Here is a 22,516-nt window from a genome sequence, read left to right as displayed (position 1 = left end):
TAAATAAAGTGTGTGCCGGTAAAACCATCTGATTCCAATCAACTGTGATGTGATGGGTCATTACTGAGAGTTAGGGGGTTTATTCGGCAGAACTGATAGTTGCTGCTGAGTAATGCATCCCCTGTCGGTGTGGTTGGTCATGATAATCCCACCCCCAGCCCCTGATGTGAGCAGTTCTTTCTTCTAGCCCAGCAAAGATTAGGTGCCACTCTGGAACAAGTTTTCCTGGCCAAGAGCTGGTTCTTTGGTTGTCGAAACACTAAGAACTGGTTTGAGATTAGGCACCGGCTCTGAACCAGCCCTCGAACTGCCTTGGTGGAAAAGGGGTCAGTCATTTTATCCATCACTGATAGTTCAGAGTGGGGGGAGGGGGGATATTTCCCTTTTTCACCAATTGCCCCACTCTTCCAAGCCGTCCCGGTCTCTGCTCCACCCCCTCTGCTGATCCGGGGAGGGCTGCAGACTACCACATGTCTCCCCCAATACACGTGGAGTCGCCAGCTGCTTCTTTTCACCTGACAGTGAGGAGTTTCACCAGGGGGACGTAGCACATGGGAGGATCACGCTATTCCCCCCAGTTCCTCCTCCCCCCTGAACAGGCACTCCAACTGACCAGAGGAGGCGCTAGTGCAGCGACCAGGACACACTCCCATATCTGGCTTCCCACCCGAAGACACGGCCAGTTGTGTCTGTAGGGACGCCCGACCAAGCCGGAGGTAACACGGGGATTTGAACTGGCGATCCCCGTGTTGGTAGGCAACGGAATAGAGCGCTACGCTACCCAGACACCCTAACTTTAATTTTCATAGAAATAACAGAGGTCTTACTGCTTCAGCTCCAGGCATCCATTAGTGAGGAGCATGTTAGCCAGCATTACACCTTCTTTGTAGACACATAGGCTAATCACATGAACGTGTGTGGAGGAACAACACTTCTTGAACAACAGAAAATGGAGGGCTTACGCTTAATTACATAATTAATGACGTCTTTCATGGAACATCAGAACAGGAACCTCTGTAACAGCTGAACCCCAAACCCAGCCAGTGTTCAGACCCATGTGCACAGTCGGATTTATTTGAGTGCGTTTTTCTTTTCTCTTTTTAATCCGTCATGGGGGTCCAACAACTCTCAAAAATTACAGAGAATTATCAAAACCGTTCCAAAAATCTGTATGACGGACAACGTTTTTGGAGTTGGTGTATAAAACACATGACCCGCCTTAATGTCCCCACTGACATACACTAGGACCTCCACCCCCAACCCGAAGGTGCCACCTTGTGTTTACCTTATGCAGGTCCCAGCCTGTAGTTCTGCTGTGGTGGTAAATAGTATTACTGTAGTTGTACGTAGTGTTGCTTTAGTAGTGATTAGCATTAGCGTTAGCCAATAGCTGACGATCCTTCAATGTCGAAACCCTCCCTGCAGGACGCTTCGATGTTAGCGTCCATATTTGGACCATAAACTAAGACTTCCAGCTGCTGTGCATAAACCTCCCTGGCATTTTCAGCATCTGTTGTCATTTATATTTGAATTTATATTTTCAGATGTAGATATCTCTAAGTTATATCATTTAAGCATGTTTTTTATAACCTTTGCAACCACTGCGTCTGCGTTTGGATTTCGGTGATGGTGAGTACATGTCACGTATGTATGAGTTAACATGTTGACTGTGTGAAAATGTAGTTTAGACTACGTAGACGTAGACTTGTGAGGGGTGAGTAGCTGGTAGGTAGAAGTTTCAGGTAAAATATAGACTGAGACAAACATGTGACGCTAGTTGTGAACTGTACGTAACTGTTCCGACTTACATACAAATTCGACGTAAGAACAGACTCAAAAACGGAAGTGGTTTGTAACGCGGGGACTTCCTGTACAGCCCAATATCCCCAACTACAAGTTTGCCTCGGGGGGGGGGGCTTTACAGCAACACAACATCCTGTCCTCAGACCCTCACATCGGGTAAGGAGCAACTCCCTGAAAACCCTTTAACAGGGAGAAAAACAGGACCAAACCTCAGAGGAGGGATCTCTCCCCCAAGACGCACAACGTGCAATGGATGTTGTGTTTACACAGTTTACACAATACAACGCTGAAAGAGGATGACACAATTATAATGGAATTATAAGATATATGAAGAATATGATGAGGAGGATGCCAAGCAGTGTCCAGATGCCACCGGAACAGCCCAGGACCCGAGCCACACGACCAGCATCACCATGGAGACGACACAAAAACAAACATTAGTCTCACATCTTAGTCAGAGAAGGATAGAACATTGAAACAGGATAACAAAATTATATGGATTTATAAGATATATAAAAGGAAAATGTGATGAGGGGGATGACAAGCAGTGTCCAGGTGGTGACCACCATCACCATGGAGACCGGGGAGGAGGACAGACGGCACATGCACAAAAGAGAGACTCACATCACACCACTCACACACACAGGCGAAGAGAAAGGAGAAGACGTCATTCAGAGAGAGAGAAAAGACGTGTGAAAGAAGAGAACAGTTTGCAATAGTCAATAATCTATAATATATAATCTATATGCTATAATCTATACACTATAATCTATATGCTATAAACTACTGTGTAATCTATACGCTATAATCTATACTATATAAGCTATACGCTATAATCTATACTATATAATCTATACACTATAATATATAATCTATACACTATAATCTATACTATATAATCTATACGCTATAATCTATACGATATAATCTATAATATGTAATCGATACGATATGATCTATACGCTATAATCTATACGCTATAATATATATACTATGTAATCTATACTATGTAATATATACGCTATAATCTATACGCTATAATCTCATCGGCAGAACAGTGCTTGGTAAATTCGTTGAGACAGAAACCGACCCACCATGCAGTACAGGTTGTGAAGTACTCAACTTAAAGACAACTAAATGTAGGTTCAGGCAAAAAGATGAGGTTTAAGTTTGGATTTAAAGGACTCAACAGACTCTGGTGGTCTGACGGCAGCAGGCAGGTTATTCCACAACAATGGAGCCCGATAGGAAAAGGCCCTGCTGCCACCAGCTGACTTCTTCTTAACTCTGGGTACACACAGGAGCCCTGTATTTAGAGAGCGAAGAGCTCGAGATGGAGACCACACAGGTAAGATGGGGCAAGCCCATTTAGGATTTTATAAGTCAGCAGAAGCACCTTGAAGGCTGATCTAACATGGATAGGAAGCCAATGAAGGGAGGCAAGAATTGGTGTAATATGGTCAAATGTCCTAGTTTTAGTTTGGATTCCAGCTGCAGCATTGAGGTGCGTTTTTTTTAAGTAGAAGTTTAAGCACAGCTGTCTTAAAACTGCTGGAGACAATGCCAGTAGTAAGTGATGAATTAACACTGTAGGTCCCAGGAAAGGCCAGAGGTCTTTCAAATGTTTTGCTGGTAAAGGGTCAAGCAGGCAAGCAGTTGGTTAAGAGGCTGACATGAAGTTAGTCAAAGCATCAAGAGAGAGAGTCTCAAAGGCTGTAATAACAGGGACAGCCAGTGACTCACTGTATAGATATGAATTTGGGGAGACAGGATCTGCAGGAGGAGCTGGAGTTGAAGTGATTTTGTTTAAGATCAAATCAAATCAAGTCAATTTTATTGGTACGGCCCAATATCACAAATTACAAATTTGCCTCGGGGGGCTTTACAGCAACACAACATCCTGTCATTAGACCCTCGCAGCAGATTCGGAGCAACTCCCTAAAAAAACCTTTAACGGAGCGAAAACGTAGGAAGAAACCTCAGGGAGAGCAACAGAGGAGGGATCTCTCTCCCAAGATGGACAGCGTGCAATGGATGTTGTGTTCACGCAATTTACACAACACTGAAAGAGGACAACAGAATTATAATGGACTTATAAAATGTATGACGAATATGTTGAGCAGGATGCCAAGCGGTGTCCACACGCCATCGGAACAGTCCAGGACCCAAGCCACGCTACCAGCACCACCATGTTAAAAGAACATTATATGGATTTATAAAAAGAAAACGTGATGCGGGGAATGGCAGGCAGCGTCCAAGTGGCGACCACCATCATCACCACGGAGACCTGGGAGGAGAACCGACTGCACGTGCACACAAGGGAGACTCACATGACACCACTCACACACAGAAGAAGAGAAAGGAGAAGACATCATTCAGAGAGAGAGAAAAGACATGAGAGAAGAGAACAGTTTGCAATGGTCATTAGTCATGATCAATTAAGTCATCAATTAGTCATAATCTATACTCAATAAGTATACTCAGAACAGTGGTTGGTAAATTCCCTGAGACAGAAACCGACCCACCATGCAGTACAGGTTGTGAAGCACTCAACTTAAAGGCAACTAATTGTAAGCAAAGGCAAAAAGATGAGGTTTAAGTTTGGATTTAAAGGACTCAGCAGACTCCGGTGGTCTGACGGCAGCAGGCAGGTTATTCCACCAGAACGGGGCCCGGTAGGAAAAGGCCCTGCTGCCACCAGCTGACTTCTTCTGAACTCTGGCTGCACACAGGAGCCCTGTATTTGGAGAGCGAAGAGCTCGAGGTGGACTGTACGGGTTAAGGAGATCAGACGGGTAAGATGGGGCCGGCCCATTTAGGGTTTGCCCCATCTCATCAACCTTATTGCAGAAAAGTCTAGAAACTCGTGGGCCGTGAATCGTGAGCAGCTAATAGACGGCTGCTTTGTAGTAAGTTTAGATGCCGTGTCGGAGAGGAATCTGGGGTTATGTTTCTTAGTGCTGATGAAGTGAGAGGGATACGCTGCTTTTGCAGAGGAGAAAGCACACTTGTATCGCAATAAACACTCATGCCACGCTAGGTAAAAACCTTCATATTTGGAGTTTCACCATTTATGTTCCTGTCTGCTGCAGGCCCACTTAAGACCATGTAGCGCCGCATTATGTAATAACGCCGCATTATGTAATAATGTAATACATTTTCACATCATTATGTAATAACGCCACGTTTTTTTCAAATCAAGACATAAATGTTGGTGGTTTATTACAGAATGCACCAAATTATTAAATTTTCTTCATATAAAAAGTGGAACATCCGCATTTTGTAATAACCGGTGCAATATGTAACAACTTATTACAAGACGGCGCTGCCAATTATCGCTGCTTCATCGAGTCCGGCCATAGTCGGATCTGACGAGACCGGGGCGCGAACCCCCGGTCCCCAGTGGGCAACTGCATCGACACAAAGCCGACGCTTAGACCGCTACACCACCTTGGACTGTCGTGTCATCTTTTAAAGAAGTTATGATTTCAGATATTTTCAGCAGTAATGCAGGATGTGACTGCAAATAAAATATCAAAACGGCAATTTCATGAACATTTTTATATCGTCAGCAAACATGCATTTTAGTTCACATGCCGGTGGGGTCGGAGCAGTTGAATTAGTATGTCGTCCTACGTAGTGCATGCGTCACGTGAACAGGAAACTGCAGTAAACGGATTGCATTTTCATTTGGATGCGGTCCGTTCGAGGCTTATGTAAAAGTACTGCAGTAATTGGCGGCTGATAACCTGAGGATAAGAGGAACCGTGGGGTTGCCTGTCCCAGATGGGTAATCCTGTTTAGACCCGGCCTGAGAATCAGTGGTGTATTTGTATCCCAGATGTAGTTGTTGTGCCGCTGAGTAAAGCACTTCATCCTAACTGCTCCAGGTGGCGCTGCTCCTCATCTCAACAGTTTAGTGATGCAACAGAAGAATAACGCATCTGTGTTTTTGCGAATGCGTCAATAAAGTGTAACTTAACGTGACTAGTACTCCACGAGTACCGAGCGAAGACTCTACGAGTCACAAGTTCGTGCTGCTGTGACGGCGAACCTCTGAGAGCTCGTCACGCTTCCTCGACGAGGTAACGGACAGAGTGGTGGTTAACAGTGGCTGTTGTATAGATGGGTTGTGTGTTCGTGTGTCGCTATGTCTGTGTGGTTCCCACCGCTGTGACGTTGCACTCTGACTGAAAGACGTCTCCCCTTTCTCCAGATGAAGACCGTCTGACCAGGAGGAAGAGCTTCGTGGACACCATCTCCCTCCAGGTGGACATCGTGTCCAACAACCTCCCAGACAAGGTCGGTCCATGCAACGGATCCGTCGCCTCACCTTTAAAGCTGAAATCTGTGACTTTCCTCCCTTAATAATCAGTCATGTTCTCCATGTGTATGGTGGAGTCAGGCTCCATAACCCCGCCAGTCATCGTCACCATGGTTGGAGACGCTCTCCAGTGTCCCTGTACCACTGGTGAGATGTTTTGACCGGGTAGGACGAACTCTGGTGCAGCAGCAAACACGTATACATGTTGGAAAAAAGACCGAGACGTGATGCTGATGTGTCCATGGCAACCAGTATGACTGTACAACAGTGTTCCCATATAGTGGGATGTAGTTTGTAATACATCAGACTGTGTTAGCTTTGGTCCCAGGATCCATTTTTACAAGGGTGGGAACTGTTTACTGCTGAGCTGACGGCACACCAGCCACAATGGCTGCTACACCTTGTTTGTAGTCCTGCTACACCTTGATTGTAGTGCTGCTACACCTGGTTTGGAGTCCTGCTACACCTTGTTCGTAGTCCTGCTACACCTTGATTGTAGTGCTGCTACACCTGGTTTGGAGTCCTGCTACACCTGGTTTGGAGTCCTGCTACACCTTGTTTGTAGTCCTGCTACACCTTGCTTTTAGTCCCACTACACCTGGTTTGTGGTCCTGCTACACCTTGATTGTAGTCCTGCTGCACCTTGTTTGTAGTCCTGCTACACCTGGTTTGTAGTCCCAGAACATCAGAGTCAACAGCTCTGTTTCTCTCTGCCTCCTACATCCACTATATCACAACACTGTTCTGCTGGAAGACTGACTGTCTGTTCAACACCACCACCACATCACCTCCACCTTGCAGACGGATAGAATAAACACTTGTTAAGGGAGGAAGTTTGCAGATTTCAGCTTTAATCTTTAAGATTTATCAAAACACTGCTTCAAATTGTAGTTTGGCAGGGATGTCTCTTTTTAACACGGAGAAACACTCCAACACACACACACACACACACACAGAGTTTATGATTTCACCGTCCCTCAGAGATACGCAGGACATTAAGAAATGTAATGGGAACAGCTTTCTGCCTGTCAGGCTGAAATTCTCCTTTTGTACCATTTAAAATGTGTTTATACAGAACAGTGTCAAATAAATGAAATGTGTCTGCCATCATAACAGGTTAAAAATGACAAAACAGACGGTTTAGATTTTTCAGTGACCTAAAAACATGGTTTGCTGCCATCCGGGTGGCATAGCGGTCTATTCCGTTGCCTACCAACACGGGGATCAGCGGTTCGAATCCCCTAGTTACCTCCGGCTTGGTCGGGCGTCCCTACGGACACAATTGGCCATGACTGCGGGTGGGGAGCCGGATGTGGGTATGTGTCCTGGTCACTGCACTAGCACCTCCTCTGGTTGATCAGGGTGCCTGTTGGGGGAGGAGGCTGGGGGTCATAGCGTGATCCTCCCATGCACTACATCCCCCTGGCGAAACTCCTCACTGTCAGGTGAAAAGAAGTGGCTGGCGACTCCACATGTATTGGAGGAGGCAAGTGGTAGTCTGCAGCCCTCCTCAGATCAGCAGAGGGGTGGAGCAGCAACCGGGACGGCTCGGAAGAGTGGGGTAATTGGCCAAGTACAGTTGGGGGAGAAAAGGGGGGAAATCCCAAAAAAAAACTGTATCTATTGATCTGTATATCTACCTATCTATCTATCATGACCCCTGCGTTGGTTGGGGAGGAAGTAAATGTCCATGTGTGTCCTCTCAAAAGTCTCCTGAGTCTGAAGCTTTCCACCTCCCTCATAAAGGTAAAAATGGGGTGCCAACTTTCCTTAAAAAACATCAAAAACCCACTCTTGTGTCAGGTGACCTCTTTAGACAGACGACTGTCTGTTTTGTCATTAACCTCATGTTGGAGCGGTGGTCAGAGCAGTGTCATGTCATGTCATGTCATGTCATGTCATGTTATGTCGTCTGGATGTTGTTTGACTGTTTGAACCCGCTGCAGTCCCAGCTGGCTGAAGAGATCACGTTTGAGACGCTGAAGAAAGCCATAGGTGAGAGAACAGAGACAATATCACAGCTACACAACTCCACCAGACACAAGGTGAAATAATACAAAACAGAACAAGCAAGCAAAATTTTATCTATATAGCACTTTTAAAAACACAGTTACAAAGTGGTTTACACTCCATACACAAAAATACGGACAGGATACTGAATATGGAAATGATTCTGGAGCTGAAAATCTCGCTAGCTGTAGCTAAATTAACAGAAAATGTATTGACTCTATAGAACATCCATTGGCTTTTTAAACGCTATATATTTTAACTTCAGCTCTCCTCTACATTTGTAAGCATATATTACATTCTGTTAACCAAATAATTATTTGCATGTAGTGATATATACAGACTCCTGTCTTATAGTATACTGTCTATATGTTGTGACATGCATAGTGCAGGGGTCGGCAACTTTTACTATCAAAAGAACCATTTTTGGCTCGAAAAAAAAAAAAGCCCCAATAACCAGAGGGTGTGGTCCAATTATCGGAGCATCACACTGCTCAGCCTCCTCCCTGGGAAAGTCTACTCTAGGGTGCTGGAAAGGAGGCTTCGACTGATTGTCGAACCTCGGATCCAGGAGGAAGAATGCGGATTCTGTCCTGGCCGTGGAACAACGGCCCAACTCTTTACCCTTGTGGAAGTGCTGAGGGAGGCATGGGAGTTTGACCAGCCAGTCTACATGTGTTTTGTGGACTTGGAGAAGGCTTATGACACTGTACCCCGGGGCACTCTGTGGGGGGTACTGCGGGAGTATGGGATACCGGGGCAGTTGCTACAAGCCATCTGGTCCTTGTATAACCAAAGTGAGAGCTGTGTCCGCATTCTCGGCATAAAGTTACACACGTTTTCAGTGGGTGTCGGATTCCGCCAAGGTTGTCCCTTGTCTCCGATACTGATTGTGATATTCAGGGACAGGATCTCAAGGCGCAGCCAAGGTGAGGAGTGTGTCCATTTTGGGAACCTCAGAACTGCATCTCTGCTCTTCGCAGATGATGTGGTTGTGTTGGTTTCCTCAGAATGTGACCTCCAGCGCACACTGGGGCAGTTTGCAGCTGAGTGTGAAATGGTTGGGATGAGGGTCAGCACCTCCAAGTCTGAGGCCATGGTTCTCTACCGGAAAATGGTGGATTGCTCCCTCCGGTTGGGGATGAGTTATTGCTTCAAGTGAAGGAGTTCAAGTATCTCGTGGTCTTGTTCACGGGTGAAGGTAGGCTGGAGAAGGAGATTGACAGGCTTGTTCACGAGTGAGGGTAGAATGGAGCGGGAGTTTGACAGGCGGATTGGAGCAGCATCAGCACTGCAGACATTGTACTGGGCCATTGTGGTGAAGAGTGAGCCGAGCTGGAAGGCAAAGCTCTCAATTTACCAGTCAATCTTCAATCCAACCCTCACCTTCATTTTTTTTCATTCATCGTCAGCCGCTTCTCCAGGGTCGGGTCGCGGTGGCAGCAAGCTAAGTAGGACACTCCAGATGTCCCTCTCCCCAGCAACGCCCTCCCGCTCCTCCTGGGGGATCCCAAGGCGTTCCCAGACCAGATTGGACATGTAGTCCCTCCAACGAGTTCTGGGTCTACCCCGGGGTCTCCACCCAGTTGGCCGTGCCCGGTAAACCTTCAAAGGAAGGCACCCAGGAGGCTTCCTAATCAGATGCCGAAACCACTTCAACTGGCTCCTTTTGATGCGAAGGAGCAGCAGCTCTACTCCAAGCTCCCTCCGGGTGTCCGAGCTCCTCACCCTATCTCTAAGGCTGAGCCCAGACACCCTACGGAGGAAACTCATTTCAGCCGCTTGTATCCACGATCTCACCCTTTCGGTCGCTACCCAAAGCTCATGACCATAGGTAAGGGTTGGAACGAAGATTTACTGGTAAATTGAGAGCCTTGCCTTCCGGCTCAGCTCCCTCATCACCACAACGGTCCCGTACGACGTCCGCATTACTGCTGATGCTGCACCAATCCGCCTGTCAGTCTCTTGCTCCATCCTACCCTCGCTCGTGAACAAGACCTCGAGACACTTGAACCTGTTGAAACTATCAACCCAAAATCATGGGTATTAGTATGGAGTTGGCCCCCTTTGCTGCTATAACAGCCTCCACTCCTCTGGGAAGGATTTCCACTAGATTTTGGAACATGGCTGCAGCGATTTGCTTCCATTCAGCCACAAGAGCATTAGTGAGGTTGGGGACTGATGTTGGAGATAAGGCCTGGTTCGTAGTCAGCCTTTCAATTCATCCCAAAAGTGTTGGATGGGGTTGGACTCAGGGCTGTTTGTAGGCTAGTCAAGTTCTTCCGCATCAAACTTAGTAAACCATGTCTTTATGGACCTCACTTTGTGCATGGGGGCATTGTCATGCTGAAACAGGAAAGAGCCCTCCCCAAATTGTTGCCACAAAGCTGGATGCTCACAATTTAGATTTCCCTTCACTTTAACTAAGGGGCTCAGCCCAAACCAGGAAAAACGGCCTCAGACCATTTTTCCTCCTCCACCAAACTTGACATTAGGCACTATTCATTCAGCAGGTAGTGTTCTCCTGGCATCCACCAAACCCAGAATGGTCCATCAGACTGCCAGATAGTGAAGCGGGATTCGTCACTCCAGAGAACGCGTTTCCACTGCCCCAGAGTCCAAGGGTGGCGTGCTTCACACCACTCCAGCCGATGCTTGGCATTACCCATGGTGATCTCAAGCTTATGCGCAGCCACTTGGGCATGGAAACCCATTTCATGAATCCCCCAAACAACAGTTCTTATACTGACATTGCTTCCACAGGCAGTTTGTAACTTGGTAGTGGGTGTTGCAACCGAGGACAGATGATTTTTACGCGCTACCCTTCATCTCTCGGCAGTCCCATTCTGTGGTCTTGTGTGTCCTACGGCTTCATGGCTGAGCTGCTGTTGCTCCGAAACATTTCCACTTCACAATAACGGACTTACAGTTGACCGGAGCAGATCTAGCAGGGAAGGAACTTGACCAAATTACTTGTTGGAAAGGTAGCATCCTATGAGAGAGCCACATTGAAAGTCACTGAGCTCTTCTGTACGACCCATTCTACTGCCGAGTTTGCAAATGTCTACTGGGACTGCATGGCTGTATACTTGATTTTATGCATCTACCAGAAATGAATGTGGCTGAAATAGCCAAATACACTCACTAGAAGGGGTGCCCACATACCTTTGTTCATATAGTGCATGTATGTGGTTCTTTTTAAAGGTATTATCTGCATGGAGGAGAACCTATATATAATATGTAGTCCGATTACTGTGGGATAGAGGGATTTTGGGTCATTTTCAGTGGACAAATGGATTGTGGGTGATTTCAGATACCACAGGTTTGGAGGAACAGGAGAGAGAGAGGAGGCGTCAGGTGATGGAAAAGTTCCAGAAGGCCCCGTTTGAGGAGATCGCCGCCCACTGTGAGTCTAAGGTAAGAACAAATCGACTTTATACCAATCGACCCTACCAAAAAATACCATGTTCACTTCCCACTTTTGAAAACTGGAACAAAAGGTTTAATCACAAAAAAACAATTCTCTCTCACTTTCAAAATGTTCTTTTCTCAGGCTAACATGTTACATGACAAGTTGGCTCAGATCTTCGAACTTACAATTCGGTGAGTCATGTTCTTTAACTTGGGCGGCACAGTGGTGCAGTGGTTAGCGCGGTCACCTCACAGCAAGGAGGTCCTGGATTCGAGCCCCAGGGTTGTCCAACCTTGGGGGTCGTCCCGGGTCGTCCTCTGTGTGGAGTTTGCATGTTCGCCCCGTGTCTGTGTGGGTTTCCTCCGGGGGCTCCAGTTTCCTCCCACAGTCCAAAGACATGTAGGGCAGGTGAATCGGCCGTACTAAATTGCCCCTAGGTGTGAATGTGTGTGTGTGTGTGTGCGTGTGTCGGCTCTGTGATGGCCTGGCGGCCTGTCCAGAGTGTCGTCCAATGACTGCTGGGATAGGCTCCAGCATCCCCGCGACTCTGGGAGCAGGATAAGCCGTTAAGATAATGGATGTATGGCTGGATATTCTGTAACTTGATTTTACTGCTGTAGTAAAACTAGTAGGTTACATTTTGTAGTTTCTTCTAGTATCTTCAGTAGCCTGCAATATCGGTCACATAGAAATTAGTTTATTCTACTCTCGTGTCATTGTGAAGGTTGAATTCACCCTTTGTAAAGTCAGGTCTTGCAGGTTGTCAGATGGCGCCTCTGAACTGAAATGTTCAGTCTGTGCCACAGATTTTCAGTGGGATTGAGGTCCGGACTTTGACTTGTCCACTCCAAAACGTTGCCCTTTTTGTTGTTGAGTCATGCCGTTGTTGCTTCAACCTTGTTCTTAGGATCACATGCTGCTGGAAGGTGAACCTTCTCCCAGGCTTCAGTTTTATGGCAGCCTGCAGCAGGTTTTCCTCTGGTGGTTTTTTTTTTTTTTTTGTCAGGGTGACAAATGACAGGGTGCCGAGAAAGGAGGTGTGGTATTGTATGAGGAAGTCGGGAGTTGCTGAGAAGTATGTAGGAGTGGTGCAGGATATGTATGAGGGAGGTGTGACAGTGGTGAGGTGTGTGGTTGGAATGACAGATGGGTTCAAGGTGGAGGTGGGATTACATCAAGGATCGGCTCTGAGCCCTTTCTTGTTTGCAGTGGTGATGGACAGGTTGACGGATGAGATCAGGCAGGAGTCTCCGTGGACTATGATGTTTGAGGATGACATTGTGATCTGGAGTGAGAGTAGGGTGCAGGTGGAGGAGAGTCTGGAGAGGTGGAGGTATGCACTGGAGAAAAGAGGAATGAAAATCAGTAGGAGCAAGATGGAATACCTATGTGTGAATGAGAGGGAGGACAGTGGAATGATGAGGATGCAAGGAGTAGAGGTGATGAAGGCATATGAGTTTAAATACTTGGGATCAACTGTCCAAAGTAATAGGGAGTGCAGAAGAGAGGTGAAGAAGAGAGTGCAGGCAGGGTGGAGTGGGTGGAGAAGAGATTGCAGGCAGGGTGGAGTGGGTGGAGAAGAGTGTCAGGAGTGACTTGTGACAGAAGGGTATCAGCAAGAGTTAAAGGGAAGGTTTACAAGATGGTTGTGAGACCAGCTATGTTATATGGTTTGGAGACAGTGGCACTGATGAAAAGACAGGAGGTGGAGCTGGAGGTGGCAGAGATGAAGATGATAAGATTTTCATTGGGAGTGACGAAGAAGGACAGGAATAGGAACGATTATATTAGAGGAATCGCTCAGGTTGGACGGTTTGGAGACAAAGCAAGAGAGACAAGATGGAGATGGTTTGGACATGTGTGGAGGAGAGATGCTGGGTATATTGGGAGAAGGATGCTGAATATGGAGCTGCTAGAGAAGAGGAGAAGAGGAAGGCCAAAGAGGAGGTTTATGGATGTGGTGAGGGAGGACATGCAGGTGGCTGGTGTGACAGAGGAAGATGCAGAGGACAGGAAGAGATGGAAACGGATGACCCGCTGTGGCGCCCCCTAACGGGAGCAGCCGAAAGTAGTAGTAGTAATAGTAGTAGTTTTTTGTCAGATACCAGTGTAATTAATGGGGTATAGGTTAATGTCCAAAGCCATGAGTAACACCCTCTTCTTCTTCTCTTTCCTCAGACCTCCGCCCAGCCCATCGGGGGTTGTGTCGGTCTCAGCGGGCCTCACGCAGCACCAGTCTGTCCCTGTCTACGAGATGAAGTTTCCGGACCTGTGCGTCTACTGATGGTGGTGCTGATGTACGCTCAAATCCACACGAACACGCCGCCACAAACCTCCCCGTCTGAGTGTGTAACGTCACCAAGGTGTCGGCGCTGTGGCCATGAGCACACAACACAACAACAACAAAAAACAAAGTCAAATTCAGTGAGAAATTCAAAGCAATTAAAATTCTGAAGAACAAACAAGAGAATTTAAAATCCCGGCGGTGTGCCCAGATTAAAACGTACACTCTGATAATCCCCCCACATAGCCACAACCGTCTGTCCAACCAGCCAAACCACAGACGCACCGGAACCGCAGAGCGACTGGAAAGCTGTCGTTTTAATGAGAAATACAGGATTTTTGTGTTATTGGATCACATCTCTCCTGTTTGCTCAAAGTCACATTTATCCTTTAAATGCTCGTATCCGCACAGCGTACCGTCCCAGTAGAAAACGCTTCTGAGGACCTGGTTCACATTTCTACCAGTCCTGATGAATTATGTATTCAAATAAATTATAAATTAAAATAGATGTTCACGTCCATTCAGCAGCTGTTCAGCCCTGACGGCCATTTTTCCTGAAAATGATTCCTTCTCCGACTCTCGGAGCAGACCTGTAGGTCTGATCTTACGAAAATCAACCAGCACATGTTCTGTATCGCCTCATTCGCAACCCTGAAACCAGTCCAGACGCACGTCCATGATGACTTGACATGATGGACGAACAGCCCGCTAGCTAGAAAAGAAAAGAAAACTGCGCTGTTCCAGTGGTACGTAACAAGTCTGTGCTCATGGGCGCTTCCTTCTGAGATCGGGACTCAGCTGGCGATGTGAACAAGAACCAATCTGACAGAGGTTTTTAAACCACATTCACGCCAAAGCTTTGCATCCTGTGAACATGGCGTCTGGTCTAACTCTCATTAGGAATAACACGAGTTAAAACCTCGAAACTGGTTTTATTTGCATCGCAGTCTCCGAGCCAATGCCTTTTAGTCAGAGGTGGACAACCCGGCTTCAGAAAGTAAAAGTCCTGCCACGTATTTGTTCCACCCATGCACTACTCCGGCTGAATTGAATGAGCACAACTCTTCAGCCAGGTAGATCACCTCGTTTAGTGACTGGCGAGAACAAATACATGGTCGGACTTTTACTTTCTGGAGCCGGGGTGTCCACCTCTGCTTGTAGTGAGTGTGAAAGTTCTTGTATCGTACAACAGGCTTCAGTACACCAGCTGATAACAAGAGGACTTTTCACTGGCTGCTAAAAACAAACCAAAAGAAGGAGGAAGAGGACGTGCTGGTGGGCAGAAGTCAGAGTACTGTTTGGTTAACATAATGCTCCAAGAAACTGGCCCGTTGGAGTGAGGCCGTGCTGCTCCCAGCCTCATTTGTTTTACGTTCAGTTCAGTGAAAAGGAAATCAAGTCTAGGAAATGGATTCAGTGCAGCGTGAGACAAAAGGCCCGGTCCCCAAGGAGAAGGGAAGTGATGGGCGTGCTCGATTACTGACGCTGGGTGGGGATTCTTCAGCAGCCGGGATGAGAGAAACAAATGAGCTACTTCAACACCGGCTCCAAAAACTCCCCATGAAGGGAACGAGTCTCTCACGTTGATCTCCTCCTCCTGGGTGGCGTTGTGGAAAATCAAAACGGCGAACCGGGAAGTTTTATTTATTAGTTTATGAAGTCGACAAAGACGTGATGTTTCAGACAAGACCAACAGAGCCTGGATGAGAATGTGATGCAAATCAAATGCCAAACCACTCTGGGAAATAACTCGTGGGCAGAAGTCTTCAGGCAGCCAGACAAACTTCATGTCAAAGCTGAGGGGTCCTCCATAGCTCCACCTAGTGGAACGCTCCAACAGCGAGAACGTGACAAACTGAAAGAGTAAATTCCACCACCTACTCCGACAAACTGATCAGTAGAATAAGTCCGAACAGGCTTGGTGCCTTTTTTTAAAGGGACGTAAAGTTATTTAAACTCTGGCGCACAAGGAGGAAACGGTAGACCAGTGTCCTGGTCCTCTTCCCATATGTCGGTCCGCAAAACCAACAGTTCACCTCCGTCCAGGGCTTCCTGTTGTCCTCGCAATACTTTTTTTTACATCCATTTGGTCAGTTTGGGCTTTTTAAAAGAAGTAAATGCAAATTTCTGCTGACAGGACACTTCAGATTATAATGAGTGAAAATACGGTCGGGCTTCAAACCCGTACGTTTCTCTGATGGGATTCAAATGATGACGGCCTTCTGGTTCTTTGCTCAGTCTACTTCCTGGAGCTGTGGAAGTGTACCTGCTCCATTTGGATGATGTGATGCAACTGCCGACGTCAACATGATCGATTTAGATTTAAGTTGGGAAAACAAACGGTAGAAAATTACTGATACAGAACCACATGAAGAGAAGAGATGAATGCAGTCAGCTTTAACACCAGTTCCAGGACGCATCGCTTTAATCTGCTGTTTAAAACGGAGAAGTGTCCTCTCACAAAATGACTAAAAATCCAAGAAAATAGAATTATAATTCTATTTTTTGGATATGAAGTCATTGGCTGACACATTGACCAGACCCACTGTACGTTTAAGAGATACTTATGGTGATTTTTTTCCACCTACAAGTTATCATGTTTTGATGAGGAATTACATACTTAACATCCAACATGACCATGGCACAATATGTACCCGAAGCTTTTCGGAGTGAACTCCATCAAGCATTGTCAGTTTGAAAATGTGAACATTTCCTGTTAGACATACAGCCAGCAATGGTGGAAATCTTAGTTTAGACAACTTATACTCTTCTTACGGTGTTAGATGGACAATCTCATGAAAAGGGATTATTTTCATTAGACATGCATAGACTGCATTCCTCTATCCAGTAATTATATCTGTTCTCTGGCTTAACATGGTACTTTGCAGCATTGGGTGATATAGATACTAGGCTATTGTACATGTTGTTGCTTACTACTTTTGGCAAGCTGTGTTAGTGTTGGTGTTTATCTGCAGACTTCTATTGGTAGCGTGGACTTAAACGCTGGTGCTTGCTGCAGCGCTACCGTCTCATGTTGCATGGTGAGGTAGGACAGTATGTGCAGCACTGCTTCAGGAGCGTCTGTCGCTCCCATCCCACAGCTCACCCAGCGCTACTGTCGGCAACGTCCGGAGAAAACAAAACTCTGATCGCCAAAGAAAGATCCCTCGCTCCTCTTCCTCTTCCTCTCTGAATGTGTTTATCCCTGAAGCGCTGAGGGAAGCAGCGTCATTGTCCAGTCCAAAATGTCACATCCTTCACCAACGCCTAATTCTGACAAACTACTTTACTAAAAGTAGAACTTAATGTTGAAGTTTGGGCGCTAGCCAGGTCTGGAAACTGGCTTTGGTGTTTTTGAAAGAAGGCTGTACCACTGCAGTCGCCTGGTCTGAGCAGCATACACCGCTGCTGCTTCCTTCCAGGTCAAAGGTCAACCATTTCCTGATGTCGACTGGTCATTAGCTCGTCTCTAATTGGATCATTGGGAAGAGTTAATTAACTGACAAGCCAACCAATCCGAGGAGAGCGATGATAGGTCAGTGTAATTGTCTCCGTTTGGATCCAGGCGAACTCTCTCGTGTGTTTCTTCAGGATCGGTTTGCATGTGGAATGCCTTGTAAGATGTGAAACGGTGAATGGGTTTAGAGGTTAAAAAAGGAGATGAGCAAGAGAGATGAATCGGTTTGGGCTTGGGTTTTCTGTCCGGAAGGAAACACAAACCGTGTCTGTGGTTTCGTATGTTTTGAGATGGCTCTGTATGTTAAAGTGTTCAGGTTTTGGTTGATTTTCTGAGACAGGAGAGAGGACCGATGAATATCTGCATGACCTTAACCCAAGTGGAAAAATCCTGCCGACCACCAAACGACGGTTGATGAACGCTGACTTGACCTAGACGTTGGTTTACAGCTTCGGCCACACTGGCGGTGAACCAACATCTCTTACGGGTCATTTGCTGAAGTGGTATTTGGCTGGTGGAATGGTTTCAGAATCAACCTGGCGATGGGAGTCGTGGATAAACTCATGTCTTGATCAGTAGGAGAGGTCGGGGTGTCTTCCTGTCCTGGTAATGGAGGAGGCTTTATAGTTTCATTTAAAATATTAGTATACCGTAATAAGAGAAATCTTGTATTTTAACTGTATCAGTGGCTGGGCTTATTATATTCTATACGTAGAACGTCTCCATTTATGCATTAAAGCATCACCAGCTCGCAGTCGCATCGCTTGAGTCATGCATATGAGTTTATGTACAACATGATGTGTTGCCTTGAAATGCAAAATCTGTTATGATTTCATAAGTACTGTGATCTCATGGGGAAAAACAAAATAATTGCATGACACACTTGATAATATCATGTGAACAATCCTTAGGGGGCGCTGGAGATATCTGCATCAAAAAATGTCAATCTCAGCAAGGTTTGACGTCTGACAATTTAAACTTTTACTTCAAATAAATAAAAAACTCTTCTGATTTCTTTGTTTGAGGAAAAATAAGACTTAAGTACTCGTTGAGGATTACATTTCCTGCAGTGTAATTTTAATACAATATCATTTCCTCTATGAATGTGTCATTTTAGCAATATATCATATATTTTTGTATAGATTATGCATTGTATCATTGACTTGTTGCCTGGTAGAGATTGGGAGAATTATTTTTTTGTCGGCCGTGACTCAGAGAATTGGGGAATGACAGGTTTTTGTGGTATTTGTTTGTTTATTGCAGTTATAATATTGGTTCAGGGTTCCAAAGTAGTGGAGTAAAACTTCAGAATAGATGCTGGTGTTTGTGAGACTGGTGGAGGAATGGTTATGGAGGACCTCGTTTTTAAAAATGCAATTTGACTTTATCCTAGTTTCCATTGAGTCACTATCTCAAACATGACAGCACAATAGATGTTAAGTGTCTATACCTTGTTTATGAGTCAAAGTAATGCTTTAACACCGGCCTGAATGCCTAGGAGGGACCTCTGTCCTTCCTCTGTATCAGTAAACTGTTGATGAACACCTGTGATACACACCAAGCTAACAGGGCTACAACTACAGAAAGCACTAAAATCTGGAACTTGAATAGTGTTATTTTGGACATTTGTGTGTGTCAGGGACCTTCAACCTCACCTCACCTGGGTTGTCCGTCAGGACACCCCTAAAGATCTTCAGGAAGCAGTGAAAAAAGGGATTTTGTTGGAATTTGATAAATATAAAGTTGAATTTCCCAGGTAGACCCACGGGAATAAGGCCGGGTTGAAAAGTAAACCGTTAGCAGTGGAGGGAATTAATGCACATTTCTGAGCTGCACCCTTCATCGTTTGCTGTGTGCACAGTGCGTTTGTGCCAAAAGACCTTTTTACAAACGAGGTTTCCCTTCGTCCCCGATGGGGAGGATGACTCATAACCAGGTTCCTCTAAAGTCCTGTTTGCTGTAACCGCTGTGTCTTCACCAGCAGACCATTCCATACACAGCACAATATTACCTTATCAAATAAGTGGATGTTTAGATGACTGTCTTTTTTTTTTTGTTGGTATAAATGGGGAATTCAGCATCGTTGAAGACGAAGCTGGATGCAAAAATCTGTGAATTGATATTCTCTGCTCTGTTTAACACAACGTAGCGTTAGTAATATATCTGATGAAGTTGTTGTTAGATAGAAACGCCTGCAGGAATAGAGGTGTATTAGTGGATAGTATCAAAGTAAAAGAACAAGAATAACAAAAACATTTACAGCAACATATTTGCACTTTGATGGACGTGTACTTGGTACTATAGGAGACGACGTGGTCGGTGGTCGTCCTGTCGGGCACTTTCCCAACATCCAACATTTGAGGGTACTCTGTGACTTCCTATTTATACAATATAATGAGATAATCCCTCTTAAAGCATAATTTAATCTATTGTAGTCTTAAAATCTTAATTTGCTCAAGATGTTCAAAGTGTGAGCTGATTGGGTGACGATAAATCATTAATCAATGATCGTTAAGATAAATCATCCGGCGCCGTTGCAGAATTTTTCTAAAATCAGGTGACTTTATCTTGATGCTTGCCAAGAGATTTGCCCCATTTAAAGGGACTGAAAGTGGTTTCAAGAAAAATCATTATGAACGCTGGACCGCATGCAAACTGGTGTCAGATTTATTCTGACATGAATCTGTTTTCATTGTTTCCTGCTTTTGTGACAAAAAATGTGGGTAACCCTCCCTTTTACAGTTCCCCAATTACTAAGTATTTACCCGGTAAATATATGGCAAATGTAGTGTATTATTGGGTAGGTGAATACAGAGAAACTACAACTGAAATACTAATAAAACCCTCCACTGTCGACCTCCATAGGATCAGTTGTCCTCTGGTGTGGTGGTTCATCTTCATAACACGCTCAGGGGGAAACTGAAACTGCTGTAAGAGGTAGCCTTGTCTTGTTCCATGGCGGTACCATGTCCTTAACATATAACGTACTATATCTATCAAATACATATTTAGTAATTAGTGGGCTGTAAAAGGAAGGGTTACCAAAATACGGTTTTGGGTCTGAACCCCAGATGAAAATGACATTTTCATTTGCGGTCTGTCAGTTTAATGCAACTGAAGAACCACAACAACTTGGAACTGGGCTGTCGATTTGCCTTGTTCATGTTTGTGACGCGGCTGTTGTGTTTGCTTACTTACACATATTTTTTTCTGTGCCTCTCAGTTTATACAAATGATATAAACGTCAATATTAAGGGTCAATTTTCAGCAATCACAATCATGAACTCACAATCATGTATTTCAAAAACCTGCTCAACTGCTACAACTCAGCATCATAGCCCCCTGATGGTTTTAACCACTAGATGAAATAAGCGCAGAGCCTCCGGGGCCTCCGCTGTGGAGTCAGAAACTGTAAAATTTGGTTTTTAGAGATTTTATAAAGCCTTCAAATGGCTCCGCACATACAGACGGCCTCTACATGTGTCACCAGACCCACGGCGTCCTGCAGCCGCTCTTGGTCGTGAGTCTGAAAGTAAACTCATGCTTGACTGCTGGCATCAGATTGTTGAGCAGTGCATCGTGTTCTTTTTGTACTTTTATCGCAAACGTTGACTCAACATTGAACATGAAGTCAGTCAGTACCGCCTTGCTTCATATCCGTGTTCTCCGTGCGGTCCTGTCTGGAACCATGTCAGTACATCTGCAGTTTCTACTGATGAATAAACACCGAGCTGGAGGAAGTGATCATGAAGGATTGTTTTGCTTAAGGGAACATTGGCAGGTTGGCAGGTCACCGTGGGACGAGCGGCACATTGTGAGAGCGTTTGGATGTGTGGAATTCAACCCTCATGTGATGAGTGTGTTGTCCACAAGGGTGTACAAATGGTTGAATTAAGGGTTAGGGGGAAGGAAAAAAAACACTTCCTGGAGCCACAGAGGGGGCGGAGCCTCAGTGCTTCAAGACAGATTGTCCAGTAGTGAACTGTGCATAGAGATTCATGTACGAGAGCTTAAAATAAAATGTTTCTATTAAATCTAGAAAGGCGTGCGACTGCTTTGTTGGAGTGGCTTGTCTCTACGACTGGCAGGCAATACACGGTGTGGATGTGTGTAGATGTGTGTGTTTGTTTGTCCGTCTTAACTCACTGCCTAATCTGTCTTTTTCTGTTTTGTTTTTTGATTTTAATCTATTCGTGCAATCTAAATGCTCTTCTGGCCCGCTGACTTGTCTCAGTAAACACGTCGCCATCAGCAGCAGAGCACCCTGAAGGCCACGGCATTTAGAAAGATGGCTGCACCAAACTGTGCGTCAGACTTTAGCTGTGAGCTGCACATCGGTCCGCTCCCCTGAGACGGTGCTTCTGCACATCTGCTCAGCTCCTCATCCCGCTGCATGTCCATGTCATGTTTTATTTAGACTCGGTAGGCTGTGACGGGTGGGTTCCCCATCTTGTTTCAGCCGGGCCCCGAGGACCCCCAGCACAGCTTCTCCTCTCCCTACCCCAGAAGATGTAAACTGTGGGTATATATTTAGTCATGCAATACCTCCTGGTTGTGTTTGTGGCCAGAAAGCAAGGCTGAGCAGAGGGCTGATGCCATGAGGTCTCTGACGTAGTCCTCCGGCCTTTCTTGACCGTAAAGGTGGAGGTCTGCACCGAGTTGACAGTAAATACAACTGTAAACTACTTATAAAACCCACTGGCCGATCGACTAGAGGGTCTGGCCCTTTAGTCGAGCGGTTAGTGATGTCGCCTTGTGGTGCAGTCCACCCCGCACCGGGCGAGAAAATAGCTCGGTTACACAACCATCTTGTTTCTGGTGAAAGTAATTCAATAAGGGTTTTCACAAAGACGAGGAAGGACTTTCAGACCTTCTACCGGCTCATAAAAAGCATCGCTGTCCTATTTCTAAACACCGTTCACCGAATGACTCCTGGTTCTGTTGCTCAGCCATCAAGTCAAGCGGATTGGTACAGCCCTAAATCACCGTCACGGTCTCAGAGGGTTGTGCAACCACAGTAGCGTTAGATGAAGGTAGACGACAGCTTCTGTCGTTAGACCTGGATAAGGAAGAGGGAAAAACTCCACATTGTGGGGAACAAATGATATATTCTAATCTTCGGTTACGGGAAGAATTTGTACGCCGATGGCCAAACTGCAGAAACTGATGCAAACTGCTGAGTTTTTACATGAAGGAAACTTTTAATGGAATAAAATAAAGTTTGTACTC

General features: G+C 45.7%; 1 protein-coding gene across 1 annotated transcript in view; it reads left to right on the top strand.

The window, feature by feature from the left end:
* The window catches only part of efr3a (EFR3 homolog A (S. cerevisiae)), a 216,090-nt gene extending 194,774 nt beyond the window's left edge, over nt 1-21,316 (top strand). The window contains exons 18-22 of the mRNA XM_056293933.1: nt 6,020-6,105; nt 8,074-8,122; nt 11,448-11,551; nt 11,688-11,737; nt 13,725-21,316. Coding sequence (XP_056149908.1) covers nt 6,020-6,105; nt 8,074-8,122; nt 11,448-11,551; nt 11,688-11,737; nt 13,725-13,830 — 395 coding nt within the window. The 3' untranslated portion in view covers nt 13,831-21,316. The remainder of the gene's footprint in view (nt 1-6,019; nt 6,106-8,073; nt 8,123-11,447; nt 11,552-11,687; nt 11,738-13,724) is intronic.
* Nucleotides 21,317-22,516: the final 1,200 nt, after the last annotated feature.

Source organism: Lampris incognitus, chromosome 14, assembly GCF_029633865.1.
Source record: "Lampris incognitus isolate fLamInc1 chromosome 14, fLamInc1.hap2, whole genome shotgun sequence".
Taxonomy (NCBI): Eukaryota; Metazoa; Chordata; class Actinopteri; order Lampriformes; family Lampridae; genus Lampris; species Lampris incognitus.
The sequence above is the reverse complement of the archived record's forward strand: the minus strand, read 5'-3'. Positions and strand labels throughout refer to the sequence as shown.